This window comes from Mustela nigripes, chromosome 1, assembly GCF_022355385.1.
Source record: "Mustela nigripes isolate SB6536 chromosome 1, MUSNIG.SB6536, whole genome shotgun sequence".
Taxonomy (NCBI): Eukaryota; Metazoa; Chordata; class Mammalia; order Carnivora; family Mustelidae; genus Mustela; species Mustela nigripes.
This window is the reverse complement of record NC_081557.1, coordinates 232,267,992-232,286,153: the sequence shown is the minus strand read 5'-3', so window position 1 is coordinate 232,286,153 and position 18,162 is coordinate 232,267,992. Positions and strand designations below refer to the sequence as shown.

Genomic DNA, 18,162 nt, shown 5'->3' with positions numbered 1-18,162 from the left:
ATACACAAAAAACAAACTAAAATGGATTAAATACCTAAATGTGAGACCTTAAACAATAAAAATCCTGGAAGAGGACATAGACTGTTATTTCTTCGACATTGACTTTAGAAAGATCTTTCTCGATGTCTCCTTGGGCAAGGGAAACAAAAGTAAAAATAAACTATTGGGACTACACCAAAATAAAATGATTTTTCACAATAAAGGAAACTATCAACAAAACAAGGCAGCCTGCTGAATGGGGGAAGATATTTACAATGACATATCCAATAAAGGGTTAATGTTCAAACTATATAAAGAACTTCTGTAAGTCAATAACAGAGAAATATATAGTCTCATTAAAAATTGGCGGAGGACCTGAGTAGACATTTCTCCGAGGAAGACAGATGGCTAAAGGACACATGAAAAGATGCTCAACACCATTTATCATTAGGGAAATGCAAATCAAAACTACCATGAGATATCACCTTATGCCAGTCAGAATGGCTAGTAACAAAAAGATAGAAAAATAATAAGTGTTGGCAAGGATGTGGAGAAAAGGGACCCGTCTGGTACTGCTGACAGAAATACGCAACAGTGTAGCCACTGTGGAAACATGATGTTCCTCAAAACACTAAAAATAGAATTACCATCTAATCTAGTAATTCCACTACCAGTTTTTACTCAAAGACAGTAAAAGCACTAATTCAAAAAGATATATGCACCCCCATGTTTATTGCAGTGTTATTTATAATAGCCAAGTCATAGAAGCAATGTTAAGTGTCCATCAATAGATGAACAGATGAAGAAGTGGTAGCAAGTATACACAATGAAATATTACTCACCCATAAAAAATGAGGTTTTTGTTATCTGCAACAACATGGATGGACCTGGAGGATATTATACTGAGTGAAGTCAGTCAGACTGAGAAAGACAAATACCGTATGGTTTCACTTGCCAGAGGAATTTAAGAAAGAAATGAACAAAGAAAAAAGAAGACCAAAAAAATGCCAGATTCTTAAATATGGAGAACAGCTGGTGGTTACCAGAGTAGGGGGGCAGGAGGATGAGTGAAGAAAATGGTTTTAAAATGAAATTCCCAGTGAACTATCGCTTTAGTGTTTCTTTCTGTAACTAAGGCCTGTTTCAGATAAATAGCATATGGAAGATTTTTTAAATGAATTAGAAATAATCAGGTGCAGCATCCCTCAGATGAGTCCAATGCATAAGCACAAACTTTCTTGACACTCATATAATAGGGAAACTGGAGAAGAGAAGGAAGTACAGAGACCAGAATTCTCTACGAGGCGTCTGTCGGTGAGCACAGTATTCTCTCATGATGGTCTCTTCAGAAACTTTTAATTCTTCATTAGGAATTTGTATCTAACTGGTAATTCCAGCATTTTAGTGTCAGACTGTTGATTAAAGGAGAACAGTTTAGAAATCAAATATTTTCTATGTCAAGGTATGTAGTTTCCTCCATTTGGGAGGAGAGGAAGAATATAATAGTTCCTTGAAAAGTGGGATCTCTGAAGGATGCGGAATGTTTGGAAAAACAAACAAACAAACAAACAAACAAACAAAAAAAACTTTTCCATTGAAATGAAAGGCTGATTTGTTTTGCTGTCTGCAAGAATTACTACAGAACTTTAACAAGTGTGAATATGGTTTAAGGAATATCATTGTCGCCACAATCCTTCCTGCGCGGATGTAGGACTCTCTTGAATGAATTTTGGTGCAGTTGGATTCTACTAAAGCTATCTCATTTGTGGTCTACATTCAGAAATTCTTCACAGTTTCTTTTTTTGTTACGTTTGTTTTCCCACTACCACTTCTCATGCATGTAAACTTCATTACTGTAAAACAGATTTTCGTATGACACCATATCAGTGTAGTATATCTGTTATATAGTCCTATCCCTAAGGAGACATTGGAGCAAGTTTTTCTTCAAATACTTTAATGTATGACCGGGTTGCTACAGTTCATTAAGTTGACATTTTAAACATTGATTTATACTTAAATTTTCTTAAAATCTGTTGATTGAGAGAGAGTGGGCACACACTCTTGGGATGGGTAGGGGGGAAGAGAGGGGTGAGGAGAATCTAAAGCAGACTCCCTGCTTAGTGTAGAAGCCTGATGTGGGGCTTGATCCCACAACCCTGAGATCATGACCTGAGCCAAAATCAAGAGTCAGATACTTAACCAACTGAGCCACCCAGGTGGTTAAGAATCTTAAAATTCTTAGTTCTGATTTGAATTTGAGATAATGAGTTCCTGTCCTCGCCCTGCCTCCTTTTCTTCAACTGACATATGTTTCAACTGGCTATATTTTAGTGCCTACTATGTACAAAACAGTACCTAATAAGATTCCATGTGAACGGAAATATTTGATAATAATACATAAAGACAAAAAATCTTAAAAGTCCGCTCTTCCAAACTGAGCGTCTGGATGTCCAAGTGAACGCCCAGGGGTGCTGCAGGGCATTTTGTATTTTTTAGGGAAAAAACAGCAACATTGGGACAGCTTTTAAAATACAGAATTGTAGTATGGGCAGAAGGATTGAGTGACTTGTCGTGTTGACATCCAGGGGATGCTTCGCATCTCAAGGGGTATGTGAGCCGGGTGTGAAAAGAAGGAAAGTACAGGAAATGAGTGGAGGGTGTTTTCTGGCAAACAGGTGTGCCGGGGACCAGCCAGTTTGTTATTGGCCGGCAGGTAGTTGTGAAAGGCTCAGGTGGTCATGTAAAAACATATAGATTTTATTCCTGTAGGTAATAAAGAGTGATCAAATCCGCTTAAGGACAATAATCCGTGAATGGGATTGACTGGGAAGAGATTGGAGTAGATGGTGAGAAACGAATCAGGAAACCGTTCCCTTGTTAATGAGAATGCCTGAGTGAGAAGAGACTCAGTGAGCAGACTGGGAACACTTGGGAATGGCAGCATGTGGGGCAGAGAAATCAAGGAAGGGGAGGAAAATATTCTAGTGGACTTTATGCCAGAAGCGAAGGCAGCTGCAGAAATGGAAGAGGAGAGAGGTAAAGACTAGCAAAGAGGTATTCTATGGCAGAAGGAAGTCTCACAGAAGGCAGGAACGTTTGATAGAGTTGTCAGAAGTTTGAGAGGTCGATTTGGATAAGGTCAGGTTGATTTAACATTTAATTCCATCCCTGCCTGGGATAACAGATCGCTTCCTCCATGACTAACATTTACTTAATTCCATTCACCAGATATTTATTACACGCTCCAGGGTGATTAAAGCAAGAGTCCCTGATGGGGCGATGCTTCGATTCTAGTAGCACAGGCAGACTTGCAGATAAATTTTCCAGATGTTTATAATTTAGTGTGATAAAAGTACAGAAGTGGTTTTGAGAGGGATGTTCACAGTTATTATAACCCCCCCATTAACTTGCCATTCCTTTTGCATCTTATAAATCACATATGATGATTATACTTGCTCTGTCTCTGCTGTGCAATTTGGTATTTTATTCTGAGTTTCTTATATCATCATATTTATATTCCTGTCACCTTTTACTCTTTTTTGTAACTACAAGAATCTGCTTTTTATAGACAGGGGTACCTAACTTAGTCTTGTTTTATTCCTTTGATACAACTGGTCTCCCTTTTTTAGTATATATTTTAAAATTTACAGATGTAATTAGACAACCAAGCAGAGTCCTATTATATATAGTCAGTGACACATATCAACAGATACCTCCATGTGTGTATCACTTATAGTTATCATCTTTGCATTTTTATCAATGTAAATTTCCTCTAAACACATGTAGTATTATTTAAATCACTTTCCACTCAACGTTTGTGAATATACTTTACCCTTGAACAATGCAAGATTTAGGGGCACTGCTCCTAGATGCTATTGAAAATCCACATATAACTTCTGACTCCCCACCTCTGAACTTAACTACTAATAGCCCACTGTTGACCAGAAGCCTTACCAGTAACATGCATAGTCAGTTAACATGTACTATATGTGACAGACGTGTTACATACTATATTCTTACAGTCAAGGTTATTGAAGTCATGGAACATATTTATACTACTGTACTGTATTTATGGAAAAGAATCCACATGGAAGTGGACCCACATAGTTCCAATTGTGCTGTTCAAAGATCACGGAACTTTCAGGGCTCTCTGTACATCCCACATGTTATAGCCTCTTCATGGGGAGAGTTGACTCCTCTGTTTGTGTCTGTTCATTGCAAAAAGCCGTTCTTTATAATATCCAAGAAAAGTATAATTGTATGTTTAAATTAAGTGTTTGCTTTTGGGAGATAATATCCAATTTTGAATAACCATACAAACACATGCTGCCAAGTCTTTTCTCACCTGATTTGCCCTTCCTGGAAAACTCAGCTAGCCTTGAAGAACCTTGAATCTGGAACTCTCTCCTAAATGCCTCTCAATTCACCTTTCCTGCCTTGTTTCCTGCTTACCGACTGCCCCCTACTCCTTTTTTCACTTATGCTTCAGTCCCTCTGGTCATTTTCTGCTACTGTGCAAGCACATCTTTATGCCTTAGCCGCAGGTTGCACCATTATCTGGAATTATTAGAATATGGTGGGTCCCTCCTCCAGTCAACAAACAAGTACTGCTTTGTAACTTGTAATCGTATCTTCTTTTAGCTTTTTTCTTATGTTCTTAACTAGACTGTAAACTAATTAGAAAAAAGAACCACATTTTTCTTTAAATCACCACCATACCTGTTATATCAGAGACCTTCAGTATGTGTGTGCTAAATAATGATAAATGGGTATTGTGACTAAAGTTCTATGAAATTTTCAAAAATAATTGTGTGGTAATGAGCTGTGCTTTTCTCTAACAGGGTTCAGAAATGTTCAGAAATCAATCACATGAATGCGCATAATTTGGCCTTGGTCTTTTCATCCTGTTTGTTTCAAACTAAGGGACAAACTAGTGAAGAAGTGAATGTAATTGAGGACTTAATTAATAATTATGTTGAGATATTTGAGGTAAATATTTTATATCCTGACCTTGTTAAAATAGTTTTGATATTACTGTTGGCAAATTTAAAAATACCTTTTAGGATGTTTATAATCTAGTCTTAATGAATATCTAAAAATAAAGGATAATTATATGATTTTTAATACATTAGATACATTAAAACTAGACTTTTAAGCTATAGCCATTCATTTAAATTTGGCTGCTTTAAAAGCCCTCTGGTATCTTTTGGACAGAATATTTCAATTTAGGATGTTTCTGTTTTGCTTTTTTTTTTTTTTTTTTTCTTTTTCAGTATGTGCATGCAGTAAGTGTGTCTACTCAGAGGTGTGAAATTATGAATTTCACAAATTTGGCAGAAAATACCAGGCTGATAAATTCTGTAATTGAATGCATTTTTGTGTTTTCTTTTAATTGTGTCTGAGTTAGAAATTAAAAAAAAAAAAAAGAAATAATTATCATGTGGTTTTTACTAAGTTACCTGTTCTAATTATTTGACTTTCAATTTGCTATTTATGAAGTCAGTATATTCATGTTTCATCAGAAAACTGTCAGAATAAGGATGATTTCTTAGTTGAAAGAAGTAAAAATAGAGGAAGTAAGCCCAGGGTTTGAATGTAATGTATCTGAGTTAGAGGTCCAGTTCCATCACCTAATTACCACTGGCATCTTAATTATCACTGGCATGGCTGTCATTTAACCTTTGGGGCACTCTTAAATAGTGCCGTATAAGACTTCTTGTTTTCCAGGGTTATGGATATGTTAGTTGAAATCAAGTGGGTTAATGTACTAGGTTATTATATGTAGACTTCTTACATTCTTAATGTAAGTGATCACAAGTTTCTTTAGCCAAGGGAAGGAAACTCTTTTAATAAAATAAAAACACACAGTTTGTATCTTAATTTATGTAGGAAAGGACACCAAAGTTGTTGGGTTCTCTTTGCTCTTTGATCTCTTTTAAATTTTCTTTCTGTATGTGTATGTGTCCACTGTTTTTGATCAACAGCAGCTTCTTCGCAATAATTCTGATGCTGAAAAATGAAAGAATTCGGGAAAAAATGTGTGGCTTTATGTGCTCTCTTTATTTTCTATTTTTGTACTGTTACATAAATAACAAATCAAATGGTTATCTTCATAGTTTCGCTAATTCCAACTTGAAGTGGTGGAAATTTCATATGCACTTAATGAGCATTTCAGTTTGAGACATGAGTCTTGTCTCTCAACCTACATAAACTCTAGCAAATCATTCATCAGCCCCTTGCTTATTAAGTTGCTTAGTGATATAGCTTCCATTGCTGGAATCCACAGCTTGAAGTGATGTCATCATAAAATGCTCTGAACTTTATGAGGCTCTGTTATGTTGGCTTTATTTCTGCCCTAGCTGTGTGGGCCCGTGCTGATTAAGATGGCCATTCTCATTTATTTTTAAATTGTTGCTCTTTAAATTCCTGAAGAGTTATGTGAGGATGAGTACCATAACTCCTTGTATTTTATTAGAATATCCCAAATTATATTTTAAACAGGTTAAAGAAGACCAAGTCAAACAAATGGACATAGAAAATAGCTTTATTACCAAGTGGAAAGACACTCAAGTGAGTAGTATTAGTTAGATCTCCAAAGAATTAAAAAAAAAATAAAATAAAACCACAAAAAACCAAAACTTCTGTTGTAAGTAAAGATGTTTGTTGTATTTATTTTTAAGTTCCTATATGAAGCTAAGTAAAAGTAATGGGGGAAAAAAAACCTAGATAAAATAGTTGCATAATTCTGCAGCATGTTGCTTATATGCAAAATGCCAAAGTATGTTAAAATAGATTTTTCAAAATACAGAGGGAAAAATCGGTATTAATCTTATTAATGCCCTTTGTAAAATCAATTTTACTTACAAATGCGCTATTAAAAATGCCAGTGGATTTCAAAGGAAGCCTTTAAAGCCAAAAAGATACTAGAGTAAATGGAAAACAGCTCTATAATGATTGTTTCCATTATGATTTTGAAAATATAAATTATTTTTTCTACGCTTTTGCTCTGCATGCTCTCAGATGATTATATTAGTGGAATGTTTCTAATGTCATCTTTGTCACATATGCTGATCTATGTCTTAAATTGACTACTTTCTAAATCTTCTTTTGCTTGCTTCGGTTGCATTGTATTGGATTCGTGTGTTCAGGTTGCACAGCAGTTTTCCAACATACCTTGCCTTGTTTGATGAACCTTCGTTAGACTTTCTTAAAATTCATATTTAATCTTCCTCTAATCACTTTGAATTATATTGGATTCAGGATACCAGTGTAAATAAATAATATCCATAGGTCAAATATATTCTGTTTATAGATATACTCAGAATGAGGCAAATGCTTCCTTATTAGTCGACTCTAAATTTACCTTATTCTTGAAATATTAGAGAAGTCATGGAGCTACCATTCCATAGCAAGGAGGGAAGGAAAAGCTTCATTTCTAGTACCCAAGGTCCCTGAGTACTAGTACTGTGATAGAGTACTTACCTGAGAAAGCATCTCCTCCATTTTGACCCTAAGTATTAATGCAGCTTTTAGAGGAGTTAACCATAACACTAAAAAACCTGGTTCCTTATCAGTTCTCTTGAATTACTGCTTTTTAGGGAGTTTCAGTCATGAAATAAAGGGTTGTGTGAGTCCAAGGGATAATCTTTGGCAGCATAACCTATGTTGTTATTAGATAAAGTATGAGTGTCCTTCTGTATTTTTCTTTTATATTCATATTACAATAATGAATCTTGGCTGCTTTTTAATTGAGTCCATAAGTAGAAGAAATGAATTGTCTACAAAACAGAGTAATTGGACCAGAAAAGTGGAAAACTTTGGAGAAACCTGTTTTTCTCTAATCCATTGAAAACTCTGCTATGGTGTTTTTTTCTGACAGTCTCCAGGTCTTATCCCTGTTTGAATTTCTTAGTTATTCTTGTTTTGGCTTCTCTCTATGAGTCCTTTGTGTTTGTGTTTTTAATTTTTAAAATGTGTCCTTCCTGGAGAGTTGTTTATGCAAACACAGTGAAAAGTAGAAATGTCACTGTATCTTTTCTTCTCTTGAATTTTTGTGTAGCATTGAAAGTGAGGAAGAAAAATTGGAAATAAGCTTTTCTAAGTCTCTACTGCCAGTATAATTAAGAACTTCCTCAAAGTATATTTTTAATGTTTTCCTCACTAATTTTTTCATCAGGTTTTATTTTTAGGCAAATTTATTTTCAGGATGATTGTTTCTCCAATTCGATCATTTTTTTAAAATTGGGAGATACTATTTCTAAGTGGTTACATAACTTAAGGCAGTTTCTGAATAAAGCTACTCAAAATATTTTTCATAGATTCATGTGGTTTTTCGTTACCCTTTTCCACATTATACTGTCGATGTATATAGCGTTATCTTATGGTTTTTATTTTCTGGATTTTCTCTTCTTCACTTAATATGTCTGCTGGGATAGAATAGTGACCCAAATATTGGAACACTAAATGGTTGACTAACAATAATTAAAATAAAAACTTCTCTTTTCATCTACTTTATACTGTCACTTCACTTTTTTTTTCTTTGCTAAATATATTTTTTCTATTTTTAGTTTTAATATAGCTCTAACCTAATTTATCCTCAAATGCCAATATTTGGACAATCTCTTTGAAAATTTAGCAACACCTTTTTTCCCTATTTATTATTGGTATTGTGCCCACACTGTAGTTTAGAGCAAGTCACATGTGGATCATTTTCACTTCTCATTTTGTTTATCCTATTAACACACATGGCAATGGCTCTTACAACTTCTGTTGTTGACATCAGCAAATTCCTTCTCATTGTAGCCAGATTCATTATTTTACTAAGAATATAAGAGTGTTCAGGACATTACACTCTTAAGAGATGAAAAAAAAATGGCCATTTGTGTAGATTCCTTCTCAGCTGCATCTGGAAAATGGGTATTATCATGCTATCAATAGGCTCATTCCACTATTATGAAATATTTGGCTTTGTGTCTTAAGTGTCATACTTATATTTGCTGTTTTCACATTTGCCCCTTTCTAGGTCTCCCAGGCTGGAGATTTGTTAATTGAAGTGTATGTAGAAAGGAAGGAACCTGACTGCAGTATTATAATTCGGGTGAGTCCTAAAGATGTATGTAAAGAGTGCTTTTTGGAGTATTGATATGCATTAATTTGTATATCTTGAATTTTCCATTATTTCTCATATTTTACCTGTCCAGTTAAAAAAATGATTGATAGGATTGACATTTTATTACAGTATCCTCCGGAAAATCCATGTTTTAGTCATTTAGAAAGAGAACATCTTAGGTGCTTTACGTTATGGTTAAGATTTTCTGTAGGTTCTAGGAAAAAACCAGACCTCAAATACTTGTTCCTTCCCTTTGTAGTATCTTAGCATTAGGCAAGTTAACTTACTCTAAGTTGCAATCATCTCACCTATCAAATGATGAAAATTAAAAAGTATTTACATCATATCATTAATATGAGTCCTCAACAGGATACTGCTTATAAAGCACTTATATAGTGTTTTATATATAAACACTATATATAATATATAGTAGGGGTGCCTGGGTGGCCCAGTGGATTAAGCCTCTGCCTTTGGCTCAGGTCATGATCCCAAGGTCCTGGGATTGAGCCTCGCATCTGGCTCTCTGCTCAGCAAGGAGCCTGCTTCCCTCTCTCTCTGCCTGCCTCTCTGCCTCCTTGTGATCTCTCTCTTTGTCAAATAAATAAATAAAATCTTTAAAAAAAAAACACTTAGCAAATTGCTTGGCACATAAGTGTTTAATAAATAATCGATACTACTAGTCCTGTATTATTTTTATTATTTATTAATGGTCTTCCACTCTTATATTCTAGACTAACTTCTATCTTCCAATTGATTTGAATATTGGAGAACTTGTCTTTTTTGAGAATATGAATCTTTTTTTTCCTTTTTTTCTGAATTAAAAGTGTCCTCCTTGTTCTCCCCTTCTGTATTTCCTCAGCCTTCGGGAGGGTAACGGTGATAATTCAGATTTCTACTCAGTTAAGACGACATTCTCTGTGTGAGGAAGACATTCTGCCATCTGAAGTCCAGTGTTTAAATAGAGTCTTATATCTTTCTGGACTTTAGTTTTGTTAAATACATTGTAATATTCATTTATATTTTTTAATGATTCCATATTGTGTCTCTGTGGCAGTGGTTAACTCACTTGCAACATGGAGTGAACTACTACAGTTATAAGTCCCTAAGAGCAGGAGCCTTGCCACTCATTGGCCACATCAAATTTCTTATGCTTAATGTGGTATGCTGGTAATAGGGGACACAAGGAAGTAGTACAGATAATCAGCACAAGTTCATTGCTAATGCTAGAAGAGGTATTCAAAGCACATGACTTAGCTCCACCTACACACTCTTTAGTAGCTCATTTTAATTTTATCTTACTGACAAGACCATAATACAAATTACTAAAACCGAGCAAAATTCTTATTTAAGTATATGCATATAAAGGACTGTCAGTTTCACTTTTTAACAACTCCAAATTCTCTTAATTTTTTTATTTTTATTTTTTTAATGATTTTATTTATTTATTTATTTGACAGAGAGAGTGAGAAAGGGAATACAAGAAGGGGGAGTTGGAGAACGAGAAGCAGGCTTCCTGCTGAGCAGGGAGCCCGATGTGGGGCTTGAACCCAGGACCCTGGGATCATGACCTGAGACACAGGGAGATGCTTAACAACTAAGCCACCCAGGCTCCCCTCCAAATTTTCTTTAAAAACATGACAAAAACCATGTAAAAATAATTATTAACATTTTTTTCATGCTTCAGACTTTAGAAAACTCTTCAGTTATATTTATTTCAGCTGATCATTACCTCTGCCCCCAGAGGCCGGGGAAGCAAGTAATGTCTCAAGCTCACATGAATACAAACTGGGAATTAAATAAGTGTTAAAGCCAGAACACATACTTTGACCATTATATTCCTAACCTGGTGATCATCATATTGATTTGTATAGTCCTTGGAGTAATAATTTCCAAAGCGTGCTTTGGGTAGTTCTTGTAGTTCTGGGGGTTCCCTGTCCTTGGGAGTCTTCTGGGATAAGGAACGGAATTCCGGTTTTCCATTCCTTGGTCAACCTCCTTCACAGTTTAGTGTCTTAGTAATTTATTATTTTAAGAAAGGGTTATGCTTCTTTAAAAAATGTTACAGCCATTCAGGTGAGCAGCATTATTGAAATGACTCATCCAAAGTTTCTACTACTACAAGTTTTCCAATTTTCCCAGATAGTGAGGTTTTTATTCTTTGAAGATTATATTTCATTTGGCTTTTAAAAATAGAAACCAGTAGACTTTATGGTATCATTCATACATTCTCAATGTTACACATTCCACAAAGTCCAGAAGAGAGACTGTAGATGCTACCTGTAAGAAAGTGTGTTTTATGTTACTTATATAAATGCGAATGCTTTTGCTTATGATTGGTACTGGACAGGAGAAATGGTAATGAGCACATTCCTTTTTGAAGAAATTTTTAAATAGGGCCATACTTTCACTGAAGATGTGCAAACTAGGTTGCAGTTGCAATATCCCAATGTTTAAAACATCTTCTGTTTGTTTAGCATTAGAACTAAATTCATATTGAAGAAAGTCACTTGCTTTTGTCTAGTATACCTTTAAGAATGGTTTAAAAAAAAAAAAGAAAGAAAGAAAGAAAGAAACCAGTCAGAATTTCCTAAAGTCCCTGAAGAAGATGGTGTGGTTATGCCATGGCCTGAGGCTTTGGGACTCTAGTGGAACTGGCCCCAGGGCTGGCACTGCAGATTCTGCCCTCTGCCCTGAAATCCTGGCTCCAGCTTGCTCCTGTGTCTCACCATCTGTCATAGGCACAGCAGGGCACACCACAGCCCACTAAAACCCTAGAGCTTTTTGGCATGGTAGACAGCAGTCGATTGTGTATAATTCAGGGCCCAGACCGAATAAACCAAACTGCTGTGAACTCTTGATTACTGAACTGATGAATAAAAGTTTTTAGTCCTGGAATACCATTAGATTCATTGTCTGGTGAATCCTTCCTTGAGTGATCTAATGGCTCACTAAGTAAGAAAAAAAAAATTCTTCCTGATTATGTCTTTACTCTAATATCTTTTTGCACTCAGATTAAAATGTATTCTAGTTTATGGAGAAGAACTGAACAGGCTGTTTTTCTATGTGCTTAGAGAAGCTAGGTAAGCATACTAAGTGAGAAACTTAGAGCATCATAAGTTGGTAGATGGGGTGAGTACTGTTGGTGCTGTCATTAGGTGACTTCTGTGTGTGACATACATTCTTGAAGGAATTTTGCCTCTTTTATAGATCTCTCCTGTGATGGAAGCAGAGGAATTAACTAATGATATATTAGCAATAAAAAATATAATTCCTATGAAAGGTGATATCTGGGCCACATTTGAAGTCATTGAAAATGAAGAGCTAGGTAAGTGATTTTCATGCTAAGATTCTTAAATTCCTTATAGTGTGAAGAAGTGCTATTTTTGTGACAAGTCATTACAGACATGTTTTTTAAAGATTAACATCTCATTTTGAATTCCCTTCTACCTCCGTGCATGTGTTAATATGTTATTGCCACTTGAGAGTGTCCTCCTATGATTTTACTCATCTTGATAATTATTTTCTTGACTATAAAAATACAGTGCAAAACATTAGGCATCTGTGTTGCTGCTTTAAGAAATAGGTCTTTGTTTATAAGGACAAGCAGTTTGATTTGTAACCATATTTGAAATGGCCACCGACCTCATTCCTGTTTATTAGTCTTTTAACAAAAACAGAGAATATTGATTTAAAAGATTAATATTTTAAAAAACAATTTGTTTTAAGCTGAGGGGAAGATTTATTTATTTATTTATTTGTTTGTTTGTTTATTTAATTTTTTTGGCTTTTTCCCTGTCCTCTCTCTGTCTTCAGTGGCGTGGATCAGATATTTTGTCATCTTTTATCTCAGAGATGGAAGGATGGAGAGAGCTTTTGCAACACCTTGACTACCCCAGTAGTCAAGTGCTGAATAAGCTTTACATTCTAATGACACTGTTTGGTTGTAAAGACCTCTAGGAGGAAAAAAAAAAAAGAAAGATGCAGAATGTCTTTGTACCTTGACCATCTGTCTAGCTGATACCTACCAAGGTCTTGGGACCCTTTCAAGTATAGTTGTCAAACTGCCAAAAGTAAAATCTTGCCACCTGCAAGCTCAAGATAAAAATTAAAATTCAACGTCAAAATACCCCATCGTGTATCATTAGGAGTTTTGCAGTCAATGTCAGAATGAAGTGGGATGTCAGATGCTGTGTCTTTCATTAGTTCATCTTGATGTGTTCATATCTTTTTACAGTGTGTGATTCTTTAAAAATCTAATTTGTATTAAAAAGTAAATTTTTAAATAGTCCTTGTCAAGAGTCCATGACTCCCATGCTTTGGTGTTGGTTCACATTGTGTCTCCTCATACTCAGTCACTCCCTTTACAGGAGATGGTATAGTGGATGATCACTGTGAATGCCCCACACCCTAACCCAGCTTCCAAGCCCACTTGATTTGGTTCATGCTTTGCTTGCCCTTTCTGTAGAGTTTATTGTTAATTATGATTCCCTTTCCTTTTGAAGGTCTTCACTCTGTTTTTGATACTGCATGGATTCTCCAACCTGGCTTTCTAATGGTTTTATCTCATTTGTATCCCTTTAGTGGTAGGTTTCTACTGACCCAATCTCCTTTGCCATCTTTTCTTATTTAACATGTTCTTTTATAGATAATCCCTTCTTTCTTTGCACTTGCCTAACCTTCATGAGCTGGTGTTTCCCCAATGTGTCTTTATTCTCCCCCATCTGGGCCAACAGTTGACCTCCTTTAAAACCCATACTAAGGGTTCCTTTGCACTTTGTCTTATCTTACAGTGCCCATCACATGGATTTATATTTATCTCTTGGGAGCTCCTTGGAAGGAAGGGGGATCTTTCTTTTTTCTGTCTCTGGTGTGTTGCATAGTGCCTTGAACATATTTGCCAGATGATTAAAATCTACTGAACAAGTGAAGCACAGTCTTTGCTTTACTGTAGGTATATGGATGGTGCAGGCTTTTGCTTTTTTGTTGTTTCATTTTAGGGAAAGGGGGTAGGTCACTAGCTTCATCATATTTGTGAATAAAAGATAACTATTACTGCCTAAAGTATCTTTCTAAAATTACAAATAAAATCATATTGTTCCATCGTTTGAAACCCTTTCCTTATTTCCTTATTGCCTATCCTTCATTATTCAAATAACCTCAAATAACCTTTCCTCCATGAACATAGTTCTTCTCACTGAGCTTTTTTCTGATTACTAGTTTATTATCTATAATACTGCACATTATCTAACTTACAGAATAGTAATGTGTATATATCTGGTTCTTCTAGATCCTATTTTTTTTTAGGACATTTACCATGTTTATTAGACCCTTACATCTGTCACTACCTCTAGTATAATGCATTGATGTGGAATATACCCCACAAATATCTTGTTAACTGAGGTGGAACAAAAATAGGTGCATTCTGAACTTGAGCGACTTGGACTGTTGCTCTTTGGATTAGACGTATCAAAATGCCGAAGGTACCTGGAGTGATTTCTGCTTAGGTTAGGAATCACTAGGAGATCTCACGGCCCAGTTTAGCTCTTAGACAGCTGATTGTTTACTATATGCTTCTGTTGCTGTTGTTTTTATGAGGAGATCCACAGCAGAATCATCAATCATGGATTTGGGAGTAGCCCTCCTCTCCCCACTACTCTTACTCTCTCAAGGATTGAATCAAAGCAGATCCCTGTGTCACATCATTGGAGCTCTGTGCCTTTGGGCATTGGCATTCCTGACTGAGAGGCGTGAGAAGAATGAATGAGGATAGATAGGAATTCTATATAGCTAGAAGAGAGATTTCAGTAAACATCGTTGCTGGATTTCTCTTGGAAAATGAAGGGTTGCTTACTCTGAAAAAAAGTTTCAACTTGCATATGACAGTTAGTACATCACAAATATAACATTGGATTGGTTGTTTCTTTCTGTTTTTTGGTTCAATTAAAAAAAAGTTTTGATGAGAATGTAAAAAAAACTTAGGAGACCTCAAGTTGTTTGGATTCACAAATGTCTAAATATGTTATCAAAGGAACACCAAGAAAAAAGACATTTGATGGAGTTAAGAATTCAGATTTGGCATGGTTTTAATATTTGTCCACTCATTAAGTAGAATTCACTGGAAGAGAAAGCGAAGATCATTTTTACTGCTTCTGAGGGAGCGATGCTGGGAGAGCAGCAGAGGCGCCTGTGATTGTGCAGGCTTACTGAAGCAGATGGGAACCTGTGTGCTCTGCCTGACCTTCTGAAATGTTAAAAGCTTTATTTCTAGTAACTTGCAGGGAAGAGAAAGTGAAATATAAAAAGAAGATAAAAGTGAAGGCGTTGGTAGTCACAAGATTGTAGCTGATAGGAGGAATGTCAGCAGGTAATTGCTGCTTTTTCAAATGTAAATATAAATTCCCCCAAGTAACAAAGTAACCAAAAATAAATAGATAGCTAGATAAGTAAATAGGTAAGGAAGTGAATCAGAAGTGCTGAATTTTATTTTAGGTGTCAGTAAATTTTAAAGCAATAGTTTTCTACCCTAACTTATCCAGTGCCCCTTTTTTATAATAATTATTTTGTAATGTTCCTTTTACTCTTCTGAGATAATTTATTATACTTACTTATTTTTTTAAGATTTTATTTATTTTTTTGACAGGGGAAACACATGGAGCGAGGCAATAGATGCAGGGGGAGTGGGAGAGGGAGACGCAGGCTACCTGCTGAGGAGGGAGCCCAATGGGGGTCCCCATCCTAAGATGTTGGGATCATGACCTGAGCTGAAGGCAGAGGCTTAAGCTTAATGACTGAGCCACCCAGGTGCCCCTATTATACTTACTTTTACACAAATTAATATATTTCCCTAATTATATAAAAATGACAGGAAAATATGTATTGTATAATTGCTCAGACACTCCTAGATGGCTGAGGATAATGAACATAGATTCTTAAACCTATAAATGGAATTAGGGATGCGACAACTACAATGCAGACCAAAGCATGTCCATTTGTGACTCTTGTATCATCGGCATCATTACTGTCATTGGTGAAATACTATCTTAGTCCATTTGGGCTGTTCTAACCATTCTGTAGACTGGGAGCTTATAAACAGTAGAAATTATTTTTCACAGTTCTGGAGACTGGGAAATTTCACAAGATCAGGGTGCCAGCAGATTCAGTGTCTAGTGAGAGCCTGCTTCTAGCTTCATAGAAGGCTGTCTTTTCCCTGTGTTCTTGCATGGTGGAAGGGAGCTCTTTGGGGTCTCATTTATTTTAAAAGGGCACTAACCCCATTCATGAGGGCTCTATGCCCATGAACTCCAAAATGCCCTACCTTCCAATACTGTCACATCGGAGATTAGGTTCTGACAAAGAGTCATCTTGTTTTGCTTTTATGGTAGTCAGATTGATGGAAAAATGTCATATTAGGGGCGCCTGGGTGGCTCAGTGGGTTAATGCCTCTGCCTTTGGCTCAGGTCGTGGTCCCAGGGTCCTGGGGTCGAGCCCTGCGTCAGGCTCTCTGCTCGGCCAGGAGCCTGCTTCCTCCTCTCTCTGCATTCCTCTCTGCTTACTTGTAATCTCTCTCTGTCAGATAAATAAATGAAATCTTAAAAAAAAAAAGTCATATTAAAACCATATAAATATTTTCAGAATTTATATGTAAAGTTGCTGGATTCTAGGCTCAATTTATGGATTGGTTTTCCCTCTAAATGAATATCTGATGAGACATTTGAAATTTGTACTGGATAAAGAAAAGTCATTCTTTGTCTCATTCTTTGAAAGATGCAAGCATACTTAACCCCTGCTGCCAATCACTAAGACAAGCTGAAACCCACTCTAGGAGAAGGTATTGCCTTCATCTAGAGCTAACCTTCTCAGGTATGCTCTTATTATAATGCTTCATCTTAAAACTGAAGCTGTCCTCTGCAGATGTAGTCCCATATCTTCAGTGCCTTCACCTGCTGAAAAAGTAAATAAACAAATAAATAACCACCCCAGGGGCCTAGTTTAAGTAGGCTTCTGGACTGAGAAGTTCAAGTTTGTGAAGCAGTTCTGTTCTCAGAAGCAGCATCACTACAAAGTGTTTTCTTATTTCGTCCTCGTAGTTACTGTGATGCAGAAGATCTGTTCATTTTTGATCAGGATTCTTTCCAGCCCATCTCCTGATAATACGGAAAGTGCTTTCACCCTCGGAGTGTGGACAGGACAGAGTAAAACTTGCATAGCTCTTAGGTTTTAACTACTGAGGGAATCAGAAATCCTGTGTCATTTCTGCCAGAAATTTAAGGACAGCACCTGTTATTTGGAGTGGAAAATGGATAGTTCTTTATTTAACAAGGGAGGCCAGGTTATTCCCTGAACCCGATTTTCAGATACTGATAATGTGATTTACCTCACTAAATAACCTTTTGTTCTCAAGTAACCTTTTCTTCTCCATAACCTTTTCTTCTCAAGTAACTACACTGAATTTTCAGCAATATTTAAGCTATAGATAGTATGCAACTGAGTTATTTATTTCTAGTAATGCCCTAATGCCAGATGATGTGCATTCCATATAATCTATCATGACAGATGGTTGCAAATCGAACTATAAATACAATTTATTTATTTGTAGGAATTTATATTCCAGCAGTGTTTAATGTCTCTCTTGTTCCCACCTTCTCTCTCTTCAGGTGGATTTTAATGCCATTTTATAAAGGTAGCATTTGAGAGACTAATAAATACTTATCTTTTCATCTCATGCTTCAGCTCTTGCTTTTATGTAGGAATTTGGATCTTCAGGATTTTCATGCTCCTGAAGTATTTCATACTGTGATACTGATGAGAAAAACATACTTGACAAATTTTTGGCAAATTTGTATTTACTTCTGTATCTATAGTGTCAGTTATACTGTGATTTCAGTATAACTAAGACCACTTTAGAGCTGTAGTATCTACTTGTTGTAGTGACCCTCTTTAATACAAATGTTCTAATACTCAGAAGTTTCATTACCAATTTAATCTTGTAAGAAAGAAAAAGGAGCTTTTATTTCACTCCAAATACTGTTTTCCAGTTAGGAATAGAATTCTCATTTCTAAGCCAGCTGTGGGTT

General features: G+C 35.9%; 1 protein-coding gene across 3 annotated transcripts in view; it reads left to right on the top strand.

Moving 5' to 3' along the window:
* The window catches only part of ARAP2 (ArfGAP with RhoGAP domain, ankyrin repeat and PH domain 2), a 188,265-nt gene that overhangs the window by 122,202 nt on the left and 47,901 nt on the right, over positions 1-18,162 (top strand). For 2 of the 3 annotated variants that reach the window (XM_059382216.1, XM_059382208.1), the window contains 4 exons: positions 4,821-4,968; positions 6,481-6,549; positions 9,002-9,076; positions 12,296-12,413. In XM_059382216.1, coding sequence (XP_059238199.1) covers positions 4,821-4,968; positions 6,481-6,549; positions 9,002-9,076; positions 12,296-12,413 — 410 coding nt within the window. The remainder of the gene's footprint in view (positions 1-4,820; positions 4,969-6,480; positions 6,550-9,001; positions 9,077-12,295; positions 12,414-18,162) is intronic. The other variant, XM_059382226.1, reaches the window with a different exon arrangement.